The 20,129-nt window shown below is 52.8% G+C and overlaps 1 protein-coding gene across 3 annotated transcripts in view; it reads left to right on the forward strand.

Moving 5' to 3' along the window:
* Positions 1–6,592: 6,592 nt before the first annotated feature.
* PLA2G15 (phospholipase A2 group XV) overlaps positions 6,593–20,129 on the forward strand; it is a 19,975-nt gene continuing 6,438 nt past the window's right edge. The window contains exons 1-5 of one of the 3 annotated variants that reach the window (XM_032283815.1): positions 6,595–7,950; positions 11,661–11,817; positions 18,496–18,614; positions 18,863–18,961; positions 19,480–19,579. In XM_032283815.1, the coding sequence (XP_032139706.1) occupies positions 7,812–7,950; positions 11,661–11,817; positions 18,496–18,614; positions 18,863–18,961; positions 19,480–19,579 (614 nt within the window). In that variant the 5' untranslated portion in view covers positions 6,595–7,811. Of the gene's footprint in view, positions 7,951–11,660; positions 11,818–18,495; positions 18,615–18,862; positions 18,962–19,354; positions 19,580–20,129 lie in introns of all 3 variants that reach the window. The other 2 variants (XM_032283813.1, XM_032283814.1) reach the window with 2 other exon arrangements.

Genomic DNA, 20,129 nt, shown 5'->3' on the forward strand with positions numbered 1-20,129 from the left:
AGGCGCCCGGACAAGGCGACAGGGAGAGAATGGAAAGTGCATTCTTCGCACGGCGGGTTCGAGCAATTAGCACTTTACTTTCCCTAGATGTGGAGGCGGGCGTCGGTGAGCAGCTGCCCATCTTCGGACCGCCCAACCCGGCACTGCCCACATGCTCCTCCCCCGGAAGCGGTAAGAGAATCAGGCGCCGGGGGGAGGGAGAACGTTGCTTCTCGGGCCCCGCCTCCCGATAAGCCTGGAATGTCAAATATTTGTTCGTGGGGCGGGGCGCCGCCGCGAGTAAGGCCCCTCCCCTTCCCGTCCGGGAGCGCGCCTGCGCCTGGCGGAGGCGGCCCTTCCTCCTGCCACGCCCTTCCAACCAACTCCCCTAAAGTAGCTGGCCGTAATCGCCGCATTCCTAAGGCTCCCTAGAAGCCCATTGCTTCTTCTTCGTCTCCTGTCTTTGTTCCACTCCTACGGTACAGGGTCCCAGCGTCCCTGTCCGGAGGTCCGGGCGGTACTCGGTCTCCTTCTTCTCCCTCCTGGCGACCTCATCTGTGCAGCCTGTAGGCACTTTTTCCTCTTCAGCGTGGGTCTCGACGCGTGCTCTTCCCTGTAGCCTCCCTCGCGAGGTGACCGCACCATTGTGGCATCTCTGGCCGTTCTGAGCGCATTCCCACGGAAGACGCGCTTATGCGTGTCCAGGTCGCCGCTGGGTGGTGAACCTGAGGCACGTGCTGGTAACACAGTGCAGCTCCCCTAAACTCCCGGGCGCCCATCCGGCCGCCCCCATAGCAAGACGATTCCTGTCTCTTGGATTATTTTTAATTTTTATTTTTAAATTTTTTTTATTTATTTCTTTGAGACGAAGTTTTGCTCTTGTTGCCCAGGCTAGAGTAGAATGGCGCGATCTTGGCTCACTGCAACCTCCGCTTCCCAGATTCAAGCGATTCTCCTGCCTCATCCTCCCAAGTAGCTGGTATTACAGGTGTGTACCACCACGCCCGGCTAATTTTGTATTTTTTTTAGTACAGACAGTTTCACCATGTTGGTCAGGCTGGTCTCGAACTCCTGACCTCAGGTGATCCACCCGCCTCAGCCTCCCAAATTGCTGGGATTACAGGTGTGAGTCATCGCGCCCGGCGGATTCATTCATTCATTCATTTATTATTTTTGAGACAGGTTCTCACTCTGTCGCTCAGGCTGGAGTGCAGCGGCACAATCTTTGCTCACTGCAGCCTCGACATCCCCGGGGCTCAAACGATCCTCCCACCTCAGCCTTCTAAGTAATTGGGACCACAGGCGCGCGCCGCCACCACGCCCAGCTAATTTTTGTGTTTTTTGCAGAGACAAGGTTTCATCGTGTTGACCAGGCTGGTCTTGAACTCCGCCCATCTCGGCCTCTCGAACGGCTAGAATTACAGGCGGGAGCCACGGCGCCCAGCTCCAACCCTTGGATTCTTCTTTAACAACCAAATTTCTTTGGCGCGGGGGCGGGGGGAAGGATGGGAAGCCTGTTTCGCTGAGATCCCTTACTCGTCTTCAGATGGGTCCTCCCAGATCACCCCATTATTACTAAACCCGCACTCCTGTCCCCCAACTGTCCCTCATTGCTTCTTTCTGACCCCCAACCCTCCCAACTTAACCAACCTACAACACGATTTATTCGTGTATTGTCACCCCGCCCCATCATCCGATCCTCGAATGTCACTGAATGAATGAACTGTTGTGTAAGGCTAGCTGCTTCTGCCATAGGATATTTCAGCAATGGTAAGCCTCCCTTGGGCCACAGGCCTTTGCAGTAGTGCCCTTTCCTCCCCTCCAGTCCTGCCCCTTCTTTAGTTAACCCCAGCTCTTCCTCCAGATTTTCTGCCTTCCGCAACAGGGGTCCCCTCTGTAGTTTGAGATTTCTGTTCTCTGAAAAATGTCCCCCACCACACTCCTCGCTCCCCTGGGGTTCATAAATTAATGAATAGGAGATTGGTAAGGCAGAGAGGTAGGCAAGGCCCCGAATACCCAGGCCGCCAGAGGCCAGACGCCTTTCTCAAAAACGCGTGCCAGGTATTTGGAAGAAAGGACTGGATCCGGTGGGTCCCATACTCGCGAAATTCCACCCTCACCTTGGCTCTCAGGCCTGCCTGGGCTGAATCCCTAAAGGCAGCCTGTTGCCGCGGGGACATGAAAGCCCGGACAGTACAGGGTGGGGGCTCTTGCGGGGTCGGCGACTGTGGCAGGTCTCTTGGAACCTCCAGGGCGTCTAGGAGTGGTGCAAAAACGCCCTCTCTCCTCCCCTTTCCGGCAAGGAAAGATCTCGCGGTGGAAGAGGATCGACGCTGCGGAGCACCGCGGAGATCCACACTCGACTGTCCAGACCCGTCCCCGCTCTCTGCGTCCCTCCTTATCTCCCGGGCTACTCCTCTAGCCAGAGCCTTGGGCTCCACCTCACTGGTTGGGATCCCGCGCCTGTGCAGTGTCGCTGCCGAGCATCCGCCAGAGGGCGCGCTGACTCCGTTACCGGACCCAGAGGGGGCGGGGCTTGCGCCCAAGGGCGAGCAAAGCACCAGGACAGTGGTGAAAAGGTTGTGCCTTCTATGCCCCTGTCAGGCCAATACCCTCTGGCGATCGATCGATTGATTGATTGATTGAGACGGAGTTTTGCTCTTCACGCCCAGACTGGAGTGCAGTGGCGCGATCTTGGCTCACTGCAACCTTCACCCCCTGGGTTCAAGCCATTCTCCTACCTCGGCCTCCTGAGTAACTGGGCTTACAGGCGCCCGCCACCACGCCAGGCTAATTTTTGTATTTATTATTATTATTATTTTGAGACAGCGTTTCTCTCTTGTTGCCCAGGCTGGAGTGCAATGGCGCCATCTCGGCTCACGGCAACCTCCACCTCCCAGATTCAAGCGATTCTCCTGCCTCAGCCTTCCGAGTAGCTGGGATTACAGGCATACTCCACCACACCTGACTAATTTTGTATTTTTTTTTTTTTAATTTTGTATTTTTAGTGTACAAAATTATATGGTCAGGCTGGTCTCCAACTCCCGACCTCAGATGATCCTCCCTCCTCAGCCTCCCAAAGTACTAGGATTACAGGCGTGAGCCGTCGAACCTGGCCTATTTTATTTTTATTTTGAGACAGAGTCTCGTCGCCCAGGCTGGAGTGCAATGGCGCGATCTTTGCTAACTGGAACCTCCACCTCCCGGGTTGAAGCGATTCTTGGGCCTCTAGCCTCCAGAGTAGCTGAGATTACAGGCGTGCCCCACCACCCCCTGCTAATTTTTTGTATTTTTAGTAGAGATGTGTGTTGAGAAATGTTAAGTTTATGAATATGATGAATGCTGAGTGTATGATAGAATATATTGTTTGCTAGGAAGAATGATGGGGCAAGGAAAACCTATCCACTCCCCCCGCCAGTAGAAAACGACTTGGGGCATTCCAAAGTGTCAGGACAATATATAAATATCCTACACCTGTTAAATCCATTCTTTAAGCTATCTGCCCCTGCCCCTGTGGCTCCCTTATGGAGAATACTCTTTAGTCTGTGATCAGTGGTAAGCAGGCACCAGCTGCTTACTTGGCATATTTTGTTATGAGAAAACACAGAACACCTGTTAATTAATAATAATCACCTGTTCAGATACAATAAATAACTGGGTCAGAGTCTACTTGGGGCCTTCAGCCTGGAATGCTGTCAGCCCCTGAGGCTTTCAGCTCGGAAGGCTGCTGGACCCCCAGATAGACCCACTTTGCTCTTCTATCTGGGTGTCTGCCTCTCTTTTCCTTCACCGACGCCTGGGTGGGAGTCTCTACAGCTGAGCTGGTACTCAGTAGATGGGGTTTTGCCACGTTGCCAGGCTAATCTTGAACTCCTGAGCTCAGGCAATCCACTGGCCTCAGCCTCCCAAAGTGCTGGGATTACAGGTGTGAGCCACTGCGCCCGGCCTATTTGATTTTATTGAGACAGTTTTGCTCTGTTGCCCAGGCTGGAGTGCAGTGGCATGATCTCTGTTCTGGGCCCTTTGCCTACAGGGTTCTGTTGTGGCTGGATCAGTGTTAGGCCTCCTGTGACTGCAGGGAGAGTGGTGGCAGAGGAATGGGGGCCTGCTAAGCCATGAGCTTTAGGGAGATTCCACCTGTCTCTGAATGGACTTAGCTTTGACCACCAAATCAGCCCGGAAAGCCCTGGTCTTAGTTTGGTTGCCTCAGGTCCTGGATTACCTGGTCCAGGTAGGGGAGCTTGGAGCTTAGGTCAGCGAGAGGGAGTGCAAAGGGCCTGGTAGCAGGAGAGGTGAAGGCTGTTGGCTGTATGCTGTCCCAAGGAAGATACCACAACTGGCGTGGCTCTTCAGTCTCTGGATTTATTCTGTCAATGAAAAGAGTCAAGCTCTGTAAAATATCTGGATATTATTTTTTTTTAGGTGGAGTCTTGCTCTGTTTCCCAGGCTGGAGTGCAGTGATGCAATTTTGCTCAGTGCAACCTCCGCCTCCCAGGTTCAAGTGATTCTCCCACCTCAGCCTCCTGAGTAGCTGAGACTACAGGTGCCTGCCACCATGCCCGGCTAATTTTTCTGTTTTTGTACAGTTGGGTTTTGCCATGTTGGACTGGCTGGTCTTCAACTCCTGACATCAGGTGGTCCACCCTCCTTGGCCTCCCAAAGTGCTGGGATTACAGGTGTGTCTCTAAACTGCCCTTAGATACAATAAATGACAAATATTTCCTATTCAGACCTTTAAAAGGTGCTAGACTCTTAATCTCTTCAGGATTGGGAGGACCTGGAAGAAAAAGATCTAGCTATGTTAATAGAGATTCTTTACAGATACAAAATTTCCCCCACAAAGGACAGGTTTTTTGTTTTGTTTTGTTTTGTTTTTTTGTTTTGTTTTGTTTTGAGACAGAGTCTTGCTCTGTCGCCCAGGCTGGAGTGCAGTGGCATAATCTCCGCTTACCACAACCTCTGCCTCCTGGGTTCAAGCGATTCTCCTGCCTCAGCATCAAGAGTAGCTGGTATTACAGGCGCACGACACCATGCCATGCTAATTTTTTGTATTTTTAGTAGAGATGGGCTTCCACCATGTTGGCCAGGCTGGTCTCTAACTCCTAACCTCATGATCCATCTGCCTCAGCCTCCCAAAGTGCTGGCATTACAGGCCTGAGTCGCTGAGCCCGGCCCACAAAGGACAGTTTTGCAGGGCCATTTCAAAATATGGCAAAGAAACATTGTTTTGGGATATTTTGACTTTCTTCGTTGTCACCTAATGGTATGCCAGGCTCCAAAGTAAGTCACAATATATAGGGTTAAATAAAACCCATCTAATGAGAATTTATGGTTTGTAGGGTGTGACTCCCCAGGCCCCTGAGAGTAATTTGGCAAGATAAAAAAAAATCAGGGCTGGGTGTAGTGGCTTATGCCTGTAATCCCAGCTCTTTGAGAGACCGAGGCAGGCCAATCACCTGAGGTCAGGAGTTCAAGACCAGCCTGGCCAACATGGAGAAATCCATCTCTACTAAAAAATACAAAAATTAGCTGGGCGTGGTGGCAGACACCTGTAATCCCAGCGATTACAGGTGGGAGGCTGAGGCAGAAGAATCGCCTGAACCTGGGAGGCGGAGGTTGCAGTGAGCCGAGATCATGCCACTGCACCTCCTGCCTGGGCGACAGAGCAAGACTCCATCTCAAAAAAATAAAACGGTGTTAGCCTGTCATGTGGAGAACAACCTGCAGGAATGTGGGTGTGCATTGGGACATCAGTGACAAGGTTGTTGTGGGAATAGGGTAGTGTGGCTTGGGGAGGGTAGACCCAGCAAGCCCTAATGACCACCTGAGTTGTCCAGAGCTCAGGATGATGCCAGGTCTGCAGAGTCACTCTGAAAAGGGAGGACCCTCACCTTCTGGCCATTCTCCATGGTGCCAGCATGGGTCATTGCTGACTGGGCCTTGCTATCCTGCCCCTAATGGCTATGGTTCCTAACGTGTAAGGCCTGTGGGAGTGAAGTGCCAGGCAACCCCTCTTGAGGATAGGGCTACCCTTCCAGGAGCCCATGGTCACCTGATGCTGCTGGGCTGGCAAGACGTTTAGACTGTGGCCAGAGTCCAGGGTGGCCCTGGTCCTCTTGATCCCTCCCTTCCCCCACTTAACCTCTGACTGGATTCCTGCCTGTCCCTAGGACTGCAGAAGCGTCTCTATGGTATCCCTCACTGGGTTTTCACCAAATGGGTCTTCAGTGACTGTCTGTTGGGCCATGGGTGAAGGTTGGGGAAGTAGGGGCTTTGGGAGTGGCAGTCCTGAGCCAGGGCCTTAGGGGCAGATGGCTGGACCTTAAGAGAGGGTGGGCTGTGCAGAGTGGTACACACCTGTAATCTCAGCACTTTGGGAAACTGAGGCAGGTGAATCACTTAAGGCCAGGAGTTCAAGACTGGCCTGGGCAACATAGTGAGATGCCAACTCTACAAAACATTTAAAAACCTAGCTAAGCGTGCAGGACCTGTAGTCCCAGCTACTCAGGAGGCTCGGGTGGAAAGGATCGCTTGAGCCCGAAAGGTCAAGGCTGCAATGAGCTGTGATCACTTCACTGCACTTCATGCTTGAGTGACAGAGAGACTCTGTCTTAAAAAAAAAAAAAAGAAAAAGAAAAAGGGAGTGGTGGTAGGTAGCCCAGTCACTTACATGTTTCACTATAAGAACTCGAGAAGGGCAGAGCAAGATAGTGGCTTCATAGCCAGGTCAGCTGCCTACCGAGAAGGAAGGAAAGGGCAGGAGGACAAAGGTCTTGGGCAGGTGGGATGACCAGGGTGCAGCTGCCCCTTCGAAGGGGGTGTATGTGGAAGATCAAAACTTCTATTTCTTAAGTACTCTGGTCCCTCTATCCCACAGTGACCTATGGTGCCCGCAGATAACGGGCTGTCAGGTCTTTGCTCACTCTGTTCGCCCCTGCTTCTTGGCGCAGGGAGTCCATGTCCTCTCTGGTTCCTCAGGTTTGCGTGAGTGGAGAGGAGCACGAACTCCCAATGACTCTTCTGCTCTACAGGGGAACTTGCAGATGGCCCATGGCGCAGGGTCCGGGCTCAAGCCCACTCCCACCCCCGTGCCCGCCCCCGACTGGCGGGGTGATGCTGCACTCTGCGCCCTTAAAACGAACAGTTTAACCCCCTTCTTGGGAACTGAACATGCTGACCTGGTCTCTCCTGGTTCTCCCACATCTGTACCCCGGGCAGACAGTTACAAGGACTGGCTGGCCGAACCCAGGTGCCCTCGGGGCAGGGTGTGCTAAGAATTGGTGTAGGGGTTGCACAAAGGTCCCGGTCAGCTCCTGGTCACATGAGGCCCAAGAACTGTCCGGGTCCCACTTCCCCTCTTCTTGCTTTGACCCAAGTCGCTCAGCAGCGGTGAGCGCTGCACCCTTTATCCTCTGTCGGTCTTGTCCGGTTCAGATCCTCCAGGTCGGGGAAGCGCCAGGTGAGGGCTGCGCAGCGTGGGTTTCGGGTACCCAGGGCTGGGTGGGGTACACAGCAGCGGCGACCTGGGTGCCCAGGTGGGCGGCTGAGAGCCCGGAGCCTGGCAGTACCTCGATCCATCGATGCGCTCGGCGCGCAGCATGGTCCAGGGAGTAGGGGGTTGAGCAAGGGCGGGGCGGCGAGCTCCGACTGGGAGGGACGAATATGCCGGCGAGTCCCTATTGGCCGGCCGTTTGCGGGAGGCGGGCCCTGATTGGCTCGGGGGATGAGGGAGCTGAGGGCGGCGGGGTTAAGCGCGTCGCCGCCGCCCCCGCCCTAGCGAAAGCCCAGAGCGCTGAACCTGCACCCTGGACCTGCGGCGACCGTCGCACACCATGGGCCCCCACCTGGGCCCCCACTTCCGCCCCTACCGTGTGGGGCTGCTCCCAGATGGCCTCCTGTTCCTCTTGCTGCTGCTAATGCTGCTCGCAGACCCCACGCTCCCGGCCGGACGTCACCCCTCGGTGGTGCTGGGTGAGGCACGGGTCTGGTGGTGGGTCGGGCTGGACGGGCTGCGGGCGGGGCTGCCTGACTGGTCTGCATCTGTTCCAGTCACAGGATGGGGTAGCGTATTTGATGTCTGTTTTGTCACAGCTGATCTAGATCTGCCGGCCCACCTTCCGCCTTGCTGGGCGTGGGTGTGGTCAGCCCCCCACCTCCTGCCCTGGTAGAAAATGGGAGTGAGTGGGAGAGTTGCCATCTGGTTATTCGTATTTCCACCTGTCCACATCATTCCCAAGCCTTGCCTCCCCTTATCCCATTTTTTTTAGCTGGAAAGACAGATGTTTGGGCCCCACTCCTGAGGGGTGGTGGGGGTGTGTAGAGTGGCCCCTGAGTTGACCTCTGCATGACCTGGTCATGGCTAGGAGGCTGTCACCCTCGACCCCTCCAGCCACATATTCCAGAAAGCATTACTGAAAGGAACCTCCTTAGGGAAAGGATTGTTCTCCTAGGGGGCCACCAACTTTCACAAATTTATCAGATATGTGCCATTGCCTGAGGGAAACTGAAGGGAAAGGGTTGGGACAATGGCCATGAGCCTGTGTCAGGCAACCTGCTCGTACTCTTACCCTGCCACACATGCTTGGACTAGGCTAGACTATGTTGGGGCTGGGTGACCTCCCCTGCCTACCCCACTCCTTGATCACAATCCTGGCAATTCTATACTGGCCACAGTATTTCCTTGTGGGGACGGGCAGGGATGAGACCTCTGTCTAGGGGGCCTTGAGTGCCTTATTCAGGCTGTCACTCCCATCCAGAGCTGGTGTGTCCGTGGCCAGCCAGGATTCCTGAAGGCAAAGGCATCCGAGGCATGAGTTACACAGGGAGTCTAGTGCAGTGTGATCTCCATGCTCTTTCTGCTGAGAGTACTTTAAATGAGGACGATGCAAATCACAGAAGGGTAGAGTTGGCAGGGTGGTGCCAGAAAGGCCCCACCAGGAGTTCCTGGCCAGGAAATGCGCCAGGGGGATACCTGGCCCAGGTTCACCATGGGATTTGGGCAGACTTGGTCCCACCTTCCACAAGCTTGCAGGATGGAAATAACAATGATCCCCAGAGAGGAAGTCTGTGTTTGGCAAGCACAGAGAATCCACAAACCCAGCCCTGATGGGTGGGTGTCAAGTAAGGGTTCCTGGAGCATTTAGGTGGAGCTAAGGCCAGGAGAGAGTACCGGGCAGGGGGAGAGAGATGAGCATCCCAGGCCTCCTGGGATTGAATCAGGGGAGGAGTGGACTGCACAGGCCTTGTGACTGGTTGGGTCATCTGGACTTTATCTTGAGGCCCTCAGGGAGTCCTAGGTGGGCCTGTAGAGTTCTAAGTCTGAGGGGTGTGGCATTGGGAAGCACGTGGTCTGTGGCTGGCACACAGCCATTTTGCCTGAATTATTGCTAACCACACTCATCAATTCGTCAGTCTGTTTATCTTAGGTCACAGCAGAAGAGCCTCAGGCCCCACCCAGAATCACAGAGCAGCAGGAGTCCTAACCTGCCCAGCTTCTCAGGGAGTAAGGCTGCTGGCCTTAGCCCTGGGAGACCTCACGGTGGGCAGTGGACAAGCAGCTCCTGGGCACAGAGCAGGGATCTGACCTTGGCCATCAGAGGATCGGAATCCTCTAAGGGTGGGTCCTGAAATGGTGTGGGAAACAGAGATCAGAGATGTGATACAGAAGACCCTGGGCAAGGGGAACGGAGCATAGGCAAGGCCATTTCCACCTCTTACAGCCTCAGTCTCCTCATCTGTTAAGTGGAAATAATAAGGCTGTCCCCTCCCAGTGTTACTTGAAGTGAAAGGCATGCGGATGGCTCTTGTCCTAGTTCCAGGCGCAGAGGGGCTCAGGAAGTGGCCACTGCTATATTTAGAGGCCACACAGCCTGACGAGGGCAAGGAGCGTCTGAGTAAAGCATATCTGATGACTTCCTCTTTCACCCACTTCCCCTTTGGTAGAGACAGTGACCAGGGTCTCTGCCCACTCCTTGCCCAGTCCACAGGCATATCATCCAGAGGCTGTTGTGATGGGGACTCCCTGCCTCTGTACCCACACCATGAAGGGAAGTGAAGGCAGATGCCACCCCTGCTTCCCATGGCACCCTGAAGACACTGGGATGGTGCTTGGGAAGGGCACACCCTATGCAGGACTGGATTTATAGTCAGTGCCCAGTGAATGTCCAGGAGAGCCAAGTGCTGGTTTTTTACTCGATGATCACGGATCCCAAACGGGGATGTGTTTGAGAAGTGGCTAAAGCGTGGCATGTAGGGGCAGGCGAGGCCCGAAAGGTCACTGGGAGTAACAAGACCGTGAAGGGCTTTGAAGCAGTGGGGAGGGATTTGGGTGTCACCAGGGCCCCAGAGTTCTGAGTGGACTGAACATGCCTGCTGGGATGGAGAGAAGTCACCCCAGGGCCTGGACTATGGTGAGAATGGTGCTGGTTCAGGGTGGCTGTCTCCAACACGGGCTCCCAGCCATGCCAGGGCCCTCCAGATGATCTCTCCAGAACCTTACTGGACTCTGGCCTTTAGTAAGGCTTGGGCCCTTGTTAGGTCAGCAGGTGCCAATGTAAGCTTCTCTCAGCCGTGTTTCTGTTCATTTTCCTCCTACAAGCCTGTCCTGGATACTTTCTCCTATTGAATTTTGGCTAAGTGACCCAGGGGTCTGTTCTATTTCCTTCTCCCTCTCTCAGGGAGAATGGGGCCCTGTCTTCTCTGTAGCCTGGGATAGATATGGGTGGAAGACTTTTGGGTTCAAGCCTCCAGGGTATATATCTTTTTTTTTTTCTTTGAGACTGGGTTTTGTCCTGTCATCCAGGCTAGAGTGCAATGGCACAATCTTGGCTCACTGCAACCTCCACCTCCAGGGTTCAAGCAATTCTGTCTCAGGCCTCCAGAGTAGTGGTGGGATTACGGGCGTGTGCCACCATGCCCAGGTAACTTTTTGTATTTTTAGTAGAGGTGGGGTTTTACCATGTTGGTCAGGCTGCTCTTGAACTACTGACCTCAAGTGATCCACCCGCCTCGGCCTCCCAAAGTGCTGGGATTACAGGCATGAGCCACCACACCTGGCCTCAAGGGTATATATCTAATGACAGGGCCTCGGCCAAACTTTGGAGGTTCTGGAATGCAAAGGGGTCTGCAAGCCCCTGCTCCCAGGCAGATCTTCCATCTGGGTCCGTTAACCATAGAAACTATGTGTAGAGGCGTGTCTATGTTTGTTGGGGGTGATTCAGACCAAGATCTCATTTAACAGATAAGAAAACTGAGGCCTAGCATGAGGAGTGACTTCACCCTGAACCCCCTTTCAATAATCTGAATGGCCCAGGAGGATGTTCCCGTGAACCTACCTAGTTACTTTATCTGGAGATAAAAAGACTTAGTTTATCTGGAGTTGTAGACAATGTTAGGGCCTTTCCTCAAACATATCAGGCCTCTCCCTAGCCCCCCACAGGCATCTCTGCACCACACTGCAGTAGCAGCTTTTCTACACAAAGATGGTTCCCTGGTTTTTGAGTCAAGGTCCCTGTTCTCTGAATTTCCTGCCCCCAGCACTGTGCTTTAATTTGAGTTGTGGAACTGCAGAGGTCTGCCATAGTATCCGTGGCTCTTCAGGGGTCCTGCTGCAGACATCAAAGTTCTTGGGAGTCTCAAACCTGCTACAGCAAGGGCTCACTCATGTCCTGTGCCCCCTGCAGTCCCTGGTGATTTGGGCAACCAACTGGAAGCCAAGTTGGACAAGCCAACAGTGGTGCACTACCTCTGTTCCAAGAAGACCGAAAGCTACTTCACAATCTGGCTGAACCTGGAACTGCTGCTGCCTGTCATCATTGACTGCTGGATTGACAATATCAGGTGAGGGCTGGGGCACACAGAGCGGGTGCTGCTCACCAACAGTGCCTGAGAGGCCTCCAGAGCCTGTTTCTTCTATCCTCATCTCAAGAGGTCATTGACCTCTCTCCTTCCTCGGTCTGATCTGGTCTGGTCTGGTCAGTACCACCTCTGCACTCCAGGCAGAACTAACTTTCCCTTCCTGCTGCCCTTGTTCCTCTATCTTCAGCCCTGGCCTCTCATGCTTGCACACAATTTTTTTCTTTTTTTTGAAATGGAGTCTCACTGTCACTCGGGCTGGTGCCATCTCAGCTCACTGCAACCTCTGCCTTCCAAGTTCAAGCCTCTCGAGTAGCTGGAACTATAGGTACCCACCACCATGCCTGGCTAATTTTTTGTATTTTTAGTGGAGATGGTGTTTTACCATGTTAGCCATGCTGATCTTGAACTCCTGAGCTCAAGCAGTCTGCCCATCTCAGCCTCCCAAAGTGCTGGAATTATAGGCATGAGCCACCGTGCCCGCCTACACACAATTTCTGTGCCCCAACCTCTATTCAGAGCCTTGGCATGGCCCCTTTCCTTGCCTGTGACTCGGCCTCCCCTGCCTCTCCAGCTGCTGCTTCTTCTTGAGACATGCCATGGCTTTGCACCTGCTGTTCTTTTGGCCTGGAATCTACTTCTACACCCTTTGCCCGATAAATGTGCTTCCATTCACCCTTTAAAACATGACCCTAAGCCAGGCACAGTGGCTTAGGGTCATGTTTTAAAGGGTGAATGGAAGCACATTTATAGCACTTCCTGAAGTGCTGTAATTCCAGCACTTCAGGAAGTTGAGGCAGGCACATCGCCTGGGCTCAGGAGTTCAAGACAAGCCTGGGCAATATAGTGAAACCCCATCTCTACCAAAAAAAAAAAAAAAAAAAAATTAGACAGGCATGGTGGCATGTGCCTGTAGTCCCAGCTATTTGGGAGGCTAAGGCAGGAGAATCGGTTGAGCCAGGGAGGCAGAGCTTGCAGTAAACAGAGATTGCACCACTGTACTCCAGCCTGGGCAGCAGAGCAAGACCCTGTCTCAAAACAACAACAACAAATCAAAAACCTGGTCCTTCTATGACATCTCCTCCCCACCGCCTTTTTTTTTTTTGAGATGGAGTTTTGCTCTTGTTGCCCAGGCTGGAGTGCAATGGCGTAATCTCGGCTCACCACAACCTCCACCTCCCGGGTTCAAGTGACTCTCCTGCCTCAGCCTCCTGAGTAGCTGGGATTACAGGCACATGCGCCACCACACCCAGCTAATTTTGGATTTTTTTTGTTTTTAGTAGAGACAGGGTTTCTCCATGTTGGTCAGGCTGGTCTTGAACTCCCGACCTCAGGTGACCCGCCCGCCTCGGCCTCCCAAAGTGCTGGGATTACAGGCATTAGCCACTTTTGACTCTCCAGAGCGGTTCGCCTCTCCTTCCAGGCCCCATGCTTGTTTCCTCTAAACCTCATCACCTGCCCAAATTTCTCTCTAGGGATGTTTTCCCAAATTGCACAGGCATTGTACTTTTTTTTTTTTTTGAGACGGAGTTTCACTCATGTTACCCAGGCTGGAGTGCAATGGCGCGATCTCGGCTCACCGCAACCTCCGCCTCCTGGGTTCAGGCAATTCTCCTGCCTCAGCCTCCTGAGTAGCTGGGACTACAGGCACACGCCACCATGCCCAGCTGATTTTTTGTATTTTTAGTAGAGACGGGGTTTCACCATGTTGACCAGGATGGTCTCGATCTCTTGACCTCGTGATCCACCCGCCTCGGCCTCCCAAAGTGCTGGGATTACAGGCTTGAGCCACCGCGCCCGGCCCTGCATTGTACATTTTATATGCTTTCTTTCACCAGTCTTGCAGCAACCCCATTATGAAATAGGTGCTCTTTTATTTCTTTTTTTTTTTTTCCCCTCCAGTGTTACTTGCCAACAGGTGATTTTTAAACCTCCTTTATAGCTGGGAAATCTGGAATCTCAACAAGGTTACAAAATTCCCTGTGCTCACTCAGTTAATAAATGTTAGAATCAGAATTCAAACCCAGAATGTGTGGCTCTGAGCTGAGGTTCCCTCCAAGGTTGAGCTCTGTGTAGGGAGGGAATGTATCTCTGTTTTATCTTTATAGCAGTAGGACCAGAAACATAGTTGGTGCCCGATAAATGTGTAAGTTGAATGGAGTCTCCCAAATTAAAAATTTTTCCCGGCCGGGCGCGGTGGCTCAAGCCTGTAATCCCAGCACTTTGGGAGGCCAAGGCGGGTGGATCACGAGGTCAAGAGATCGAGACCATCCTGGTCAATATGGTGAAACCCCGTCTCTACTAAAAATACAAAAAATTAGCTGGGCATGGTGGTGCGTGCCTGTAATCTGAGCTGCTCAGGAGGCTGAGGCAGGAGAATTGCCTGAACCCAGGAGGCGGAGGTTGCAGTGAGCCGAGATCGCACCATTGCACTCCAGCCTGGGTAACGGGCGAAACTCCGTCTCAAAAAAAAAAAAAAAAAAAAAAAAAAAATTTTCCCAGATGGGTGTGGGGGCTCATGCCTGTAACCCCAGGACTTTGGGAGGCCAAGGTGGGCAAATCACTTGAGGTCAGGAGTTCAAGACCACTGCAACCAACACGGTGAAACTCCGTCTCTACTAAAAATACAAAAATTAAGGCCGGGCACAGTGGCTCACGCCTGTAATCCCAGCACTTTGGGAGGCTAAGGCAGGTGGATCATGAGGTCAGGAGTTTGAAACCAGCCTGGCCAACATAGCAAAACCCCATATCTACTAAAAATACAAAAAATTAGCCGGGCATGGTGGAGGGTGCCTGTAATCCCAGCTACTTGGGAGGCTGAGGCAAGAGAATCCTTGAACCCCGGAGGTGGAGGTTGCAATGAGCCAAGATTGAGCCATTGCACTTCAGCCCTGGTGACAGTGGGAGACTGTGTCTCAAAAAAAAAAAAAAAAAGCCGGGCATGGTGGCACACACCTGTAATCCCAACTACTTGGGAGGCTGAGACAGGAGAATCACTTGAACCTGGGAGGCAGAGGTTGCAGTGAGCAGAGATTGAGCCACTGTACTTTAGCCTGGGCAACAGAGCGAGACTCTGTCTTAAAAAAAAAAAGTTTTTCCCAGAGACTAGCTAGCTGCTCCTCCAGCCACACTGGCCTGTCAGCTGTTTTGATGCCTGTTTTGCTGACTCCTTCCTCCTCTGTGTGTTGTGTGATCAGGGTTATTTCTGGGCTGTTGATGTGCATTTCTATTTTTATACTGGAGACACGGCCTCAGGTGCTGCCAGTTGGAGCTGCCAGCTGATAGCAAGGGGGGGCCTGTCTGCCTTCACTGCTTCTCTGACCCCTTTAGATTTTCCCCCAATGCAGAACAGCTTTGACTTTCTAGAACAGTTTTCTGCTTTTGTTGTGTGGCTGTTGGGATAATCTACAAATTGCCCTAGAGAGAATGGGCTCTCAGGAGCTGTTATTTGGGTCATTTGTGGGGATCCTGTCAGCTTTCTGTGGCTGATATATAAGGGGGCAAGTGGGACTTGGGACCACCGGAAGCTCCAGGTTCCTGTGTTTTGGGGGGCACATTTGCCTCTTGGTATGAGGGAGGCCAGAGCAAGTCTCCTGGCCTCGCACAAAGGTGCAAGGCTTTTCTTCGGTATAAAGTATCTCCCTGGCCCTTGCTTTGTTCCCATCATTTCTTCAGACCTTGACAACTCTCTTCCACAGAAGATGGTACAGCAGCCATGTACTGAGCCCTGAGGTGGGGTCTGTCTTGTCTGGTTCTGTTTGGCACTACAGCTACAGAAACTATGAGATAACGTGTGGTGTTACAAGCTGCTGAGTCTGTGGTACTGTATCACACAGTTCTAGAAAACTAATAGGCTGGGTGCTGTGGCTCACACCTGTAATCCCAGCACTTTGGGAGGCTGAGGAAGGAGGATCACTTGAGCCCAGGAGTTTGAGACCAGTGTGAGACAATATAGTGTGACCCTGTCCCTACAAAATAAATAAACAAACAAATAAATAAATTAGCCAGGCATGGTGGTGTCTGCCTAGCTATTCAGGAGGCTGAGGTAAGAGGATCACTTACACCCAGGAGGTTATGTCTATAGTGAGCACTGATTCCCCCACTGCATTGTAGCCTGGGCAACAGAGTAAGACCCTGTCTCAAAAAAAAAAAAAAGAAGAAAGAAACTAAGAAAGGGCTGTTAGGGATCTCAACGAAGTAGCTGGGGTCCATGTCCTATGTCATGGCACTTAGGAATTTGCCGGGTATACCCTGGGCCTTGTGGTTGCAGTCTGGCAGGTGATACAGCCCTGGGGTACCAGGCAGCTCATAGGAGCATGGTTCATTCCCTTCCTCCATGGAGGATGCATTTGGAGGTTGGCTGGCTGCTGTGTCCAATGCCCAGAGGAAGTGAGACCCAACTCTGCCTACCTGGGGCCACACAAGGCCTTCCTCCTGTCTCTCCCCACCAGCTCCCACCATTTCTCTGGGCCTTGACCCCTCTCCTACCTGCCCATCCACCCCTACAGCAGCCCTGGGGCATGCTGCCCATCGTGTTTTTTTTTTTTTTTTTTTTTTTTTTGAGACAGAGTTTCGCTCTTGTTGCCCAGGCTGGAATGCAGTGGCATGATCTTGGCTCACTGCAACCTCCACTTCCCAGGCTCAAGCAATTCTCCTGCCTCAGCCTCCCAAGTAGCTGGGATTACAGGTGCCCACTACCACGTCTGGCTAATTTTTGTGTTTTTGGTAGAGAAACCCTGTCTCTACTAATCAGCCCTGTAGCATTCCTCCAGAGACCACTCCTGATCTCAGATAATCCGCCTGCCTCAGCCTCCCAAAATGCTGAGATTATAGGCATGAGCCACTGTGCCTGGCCTAGTGGTTTTCTGTTTTTTTTTTTTTTTTTTTTGAGATGGAGTCTTGCTTTGCTGCCCAGGCTAGCATGCAGTGGCATGATCACAGCTCATTGTGGCCTCAACCTCCCAGGTATAAGTCATCCTCCTGCCTCAGCCTTCCAAGTAGCTGAGACCACAGGCCTGCACCACCATGCCCAGAAAATTTTTGATGTTTAGTAGCAACAAAACTTCACTGCATTGCCCAGGCTGTCCTTGAACTCCTAGCCTCAAACATTCCTCCCACCTTGGCCTTGCAGTGTTGGAACTACAGGTGTCAGCCACTGCGCCTGGCCCCTTTCTGGTTCTGTTGTGTGCTGCACTCACCATTTCCTTTGCTTGGAATATGATGGGTGACAGGAGCCGGATTCAAGGAGATGGAGCGATGGGAACCTGAAAGAGGGTAGACTGCCTCTTGGGGTCCAGTGTGAAGTTCACAGCAGAACCAGGTCTGGCACTTCCTTCTTTCAACCAGGTCCAAGACCCTCATTCTAGGGTAGTGTCACAGAGTAGAAGGGGGTGTTGCTTTGACAGGGGTCCTGGGGTCAGTCTTTAGAGTAACTATGCCTTGGTGGGGTCCTCATTTGGACGTAATTACTCTGATCTGTGCTTTTTTTTTTTTTTTTTTTTTTTGAGACAGAGTTTTAGTCTTGTTGCCTACAGTGGAATGCAATGGCACGATCTCAGCTCACTGCAACCTCTGCCTCCCAGATTCAAGCGATTCTTCTGCCTCAGTCTCCCATGTAGCTGGGATTACAGGCATGCACCGCCACACTTGGCTAATTTTTTTTTTTTTTTTGAGATAGAGTCTCATTCTGTCACCCAGGCTGGAGTGCAGTGGCGCAATCTCGGCTCACTGCAACCTCCACCTCCTGTGTTTAAGCAGTTCTCTGCCTCAGCCTCCTGGGTAGCTGGGATTACAAGCACCTGCCACCATACCCAGCTATTTTTAAAAAATATTTTTAAGGCCGGGCGCGGTGGCTCAAGCCTGTAATCCCAGCACTTTGGGAGGCCGAGGCGGGTGGATCACGAGGTCAAGAGATCGAGACCATCCTAGTCAAAATGGTGAAACCCCGTCTCTACTAAAAATACAAAACATTAGCTGGGCATGGTGGTGCATGCCTGTAATCCCAGCTACTCAGGGGGCTGAGGCAGGAGAATTGCCTGAACCCAGGAGGCGGAGGTTGCGGTGAGCCGAGATCGTGCCATTGCACTCCAGCCTGGGTAACATGAGTGAAACTCCGTCTCAAAAAAAAAAAAAAATTTTTTTAGTAGAGACAGGGTTTTACCATCTTGGCCAGGCTGGTCTTGAACTCCTGACCTCATTATCCACCTTGGATTACAGGCATGAGCCACCGCACCCGGCCCTCACACCTGGCTAATTTTGTATTTTTAGTTGAGATGGGGTTTCGTCATGTTGATGAGGCTTGTCTCAAACTCCTGACCTCGGGTGATCTACCTGCCTCAGCCTCCCAAAGTGCTGGGATTATAGGCATGAGCCACTGTGCTCAGGCAATTTTTGCATTTTTAGTAGAGACGGGGTTTCACCACGTTGGCCAGGCTGGTCTCAAACTCCTGACCTCAGGTGATCCATCTGCCTTGGCCTCCCAAAGTGCTGGGATTACAGGTGATCTGTGCTTTATAAACCTGCTTTGTTACTTTCCGGTCTCTCCTATCCATCTGACCAAACCTGGGCATGGGAAGGGAGTATGACTTAGGACACAATGCAGTGTCAGGACACACCAACTCAGTGTCACCTCTGGGTCACTGGCTCAATATCCTCTCCTGACAGGCTGGTTTACAACAAAACATCCAGGGCCACCCAGTTTCCTGATGGTGTGGATGTACGTGTCCCTGGCTTTGGGAAGACCTTCTCACTGGAGTTCCTGGACCCCAGCAAAAGCAGTGTGGGTATGTGGGACTTACTCAAGGCCTCCGGGAACTGGGGTGGGGATTCTGCTGGAATGGAACTGGAGCTGGAGCTGGAGAAACTCTGCCGTTTGTAGGGACAGCCTGTGAGCTGTCTCTGATCAGTGTGGGCACAGAGCCCTGTGTTATTCCTCCAGGGACCCACTAGCTGTCACAGTCTCTGTGCTGAGCATAGTGAGGTGGCTGGCACTAGCTCTATCTTTTTTTATCCTCTATATTTCTGTCTGCAGGTTCCTATTTCCACACCATGGTGGAGAGCCTTGTGGGCTGGGGCTACACACGGGGTGAGGATGTCCGAGGAGCCCCCTATGACTGGCGCCGAGCCCCAAGTAAGCAGGCACTCTCGTTCTCTCCCTGAAGTCTCGGGAGGTAGGGGCGAGGTGATCTTGACCACCACAGGCCTTGGGCTCTCCCCTTGTCCTTGGCTGTTCCCTGTCCCTGGGCCTCTGGCATCCAGTCCAATGGTCACAGCCAACACCCTTGGTCAGTCTTGTCCTGTCCTCCATTTCCCACCCCAGGACCTCTGGACCTCTGAGCCCTCTGAGCCCTGGGGAGAAATATAAGGCTTCCTCCCTTCATGGAAGGCAGGGGGACCCAGATCACTCTGTTTGAATGTGAGCACCCTTCCCTCCCTTCTAGTCTTGGGTCTGGCCTGAGAAAAGGTCAGTGGTTTGGGCTCCAGGACCCTACCCACCTGACCCCTGCCTGGCTCTGGCCTGCAGATGAAAACGGGCCCTACTTCCTGGCCCTCCGCGAGATGATCGAGGAGATGTACCAGCTGTATGGGGGCCCCGTGGTGCTGGTTGCCCACAGTATGGGCAACATGTACACGCTCTACTTTCTGCAGCGGCAGCCGCAGGCCTGGAAGGACAAGTATATCCGGGCCTTCGTGGCACTGGGTGCACCCTGGGGGGGTGTGGCCAAGACCCTGCGCGTCCTAGCTTCAGGTAAGACCCTACCTGGCCCACTGGGGGGGGCTGGTGCCAGGAATTCTGCCCTTTCTTCCAAGTTATCCTCCTGGGCCAGCATGCCTCATGTCTGTCCCACGGTGTGTGAGGTCTATGCAAATCTACTCCTAAAGGTTGGAGGAAGAAAGGCTGGACGTGGTGGCTCACGCCTGTAATCCTAGCACTTTGGGAGGCCAAGGCAGGCGGATGATGAAGTCAGGATATCAAGACCATCCTGGCTAACACCGTGAAACCCGTCTCTACTAAAAATACAAAAAAACTAGCTGGACATGGTGGCATACACCTGTAGTCCCAGCTTCTTGGGAGGCTGAGGCAGAAGAATCTCCTGAACCCGGGAGGCGGAGTTTGCAGTGAGCCAAGATTACACCATTGCACTCCAGCCTGCATGACAGAGTGAGACTCTGTCTCAAAAACAAAAAAAAAAAGTTCAAGAGGCCGGGCGCGGTGGCTCAAGCCTGTAATCCCAGCACTTTGGGAGGCCAAGGCGGGTGGATCACAAGGTCAAGAGATCGAGACCATCCTGGTCAAC

This window comes from Sapajus apella, unplaced genomic scaffold (assembly GCF_009761245.1).
Source record: "Sapajus apella isolate SASKATOON/1434 unplaced genomic scaffold, GSC_monkey_1.0 scaffold15, whole genome shotgun sequence".
NCBI lineage: Eukaryota > Metazoa > Chordata > Mammalia > Primates > Cebidae > Sapajus > Sapajus apella.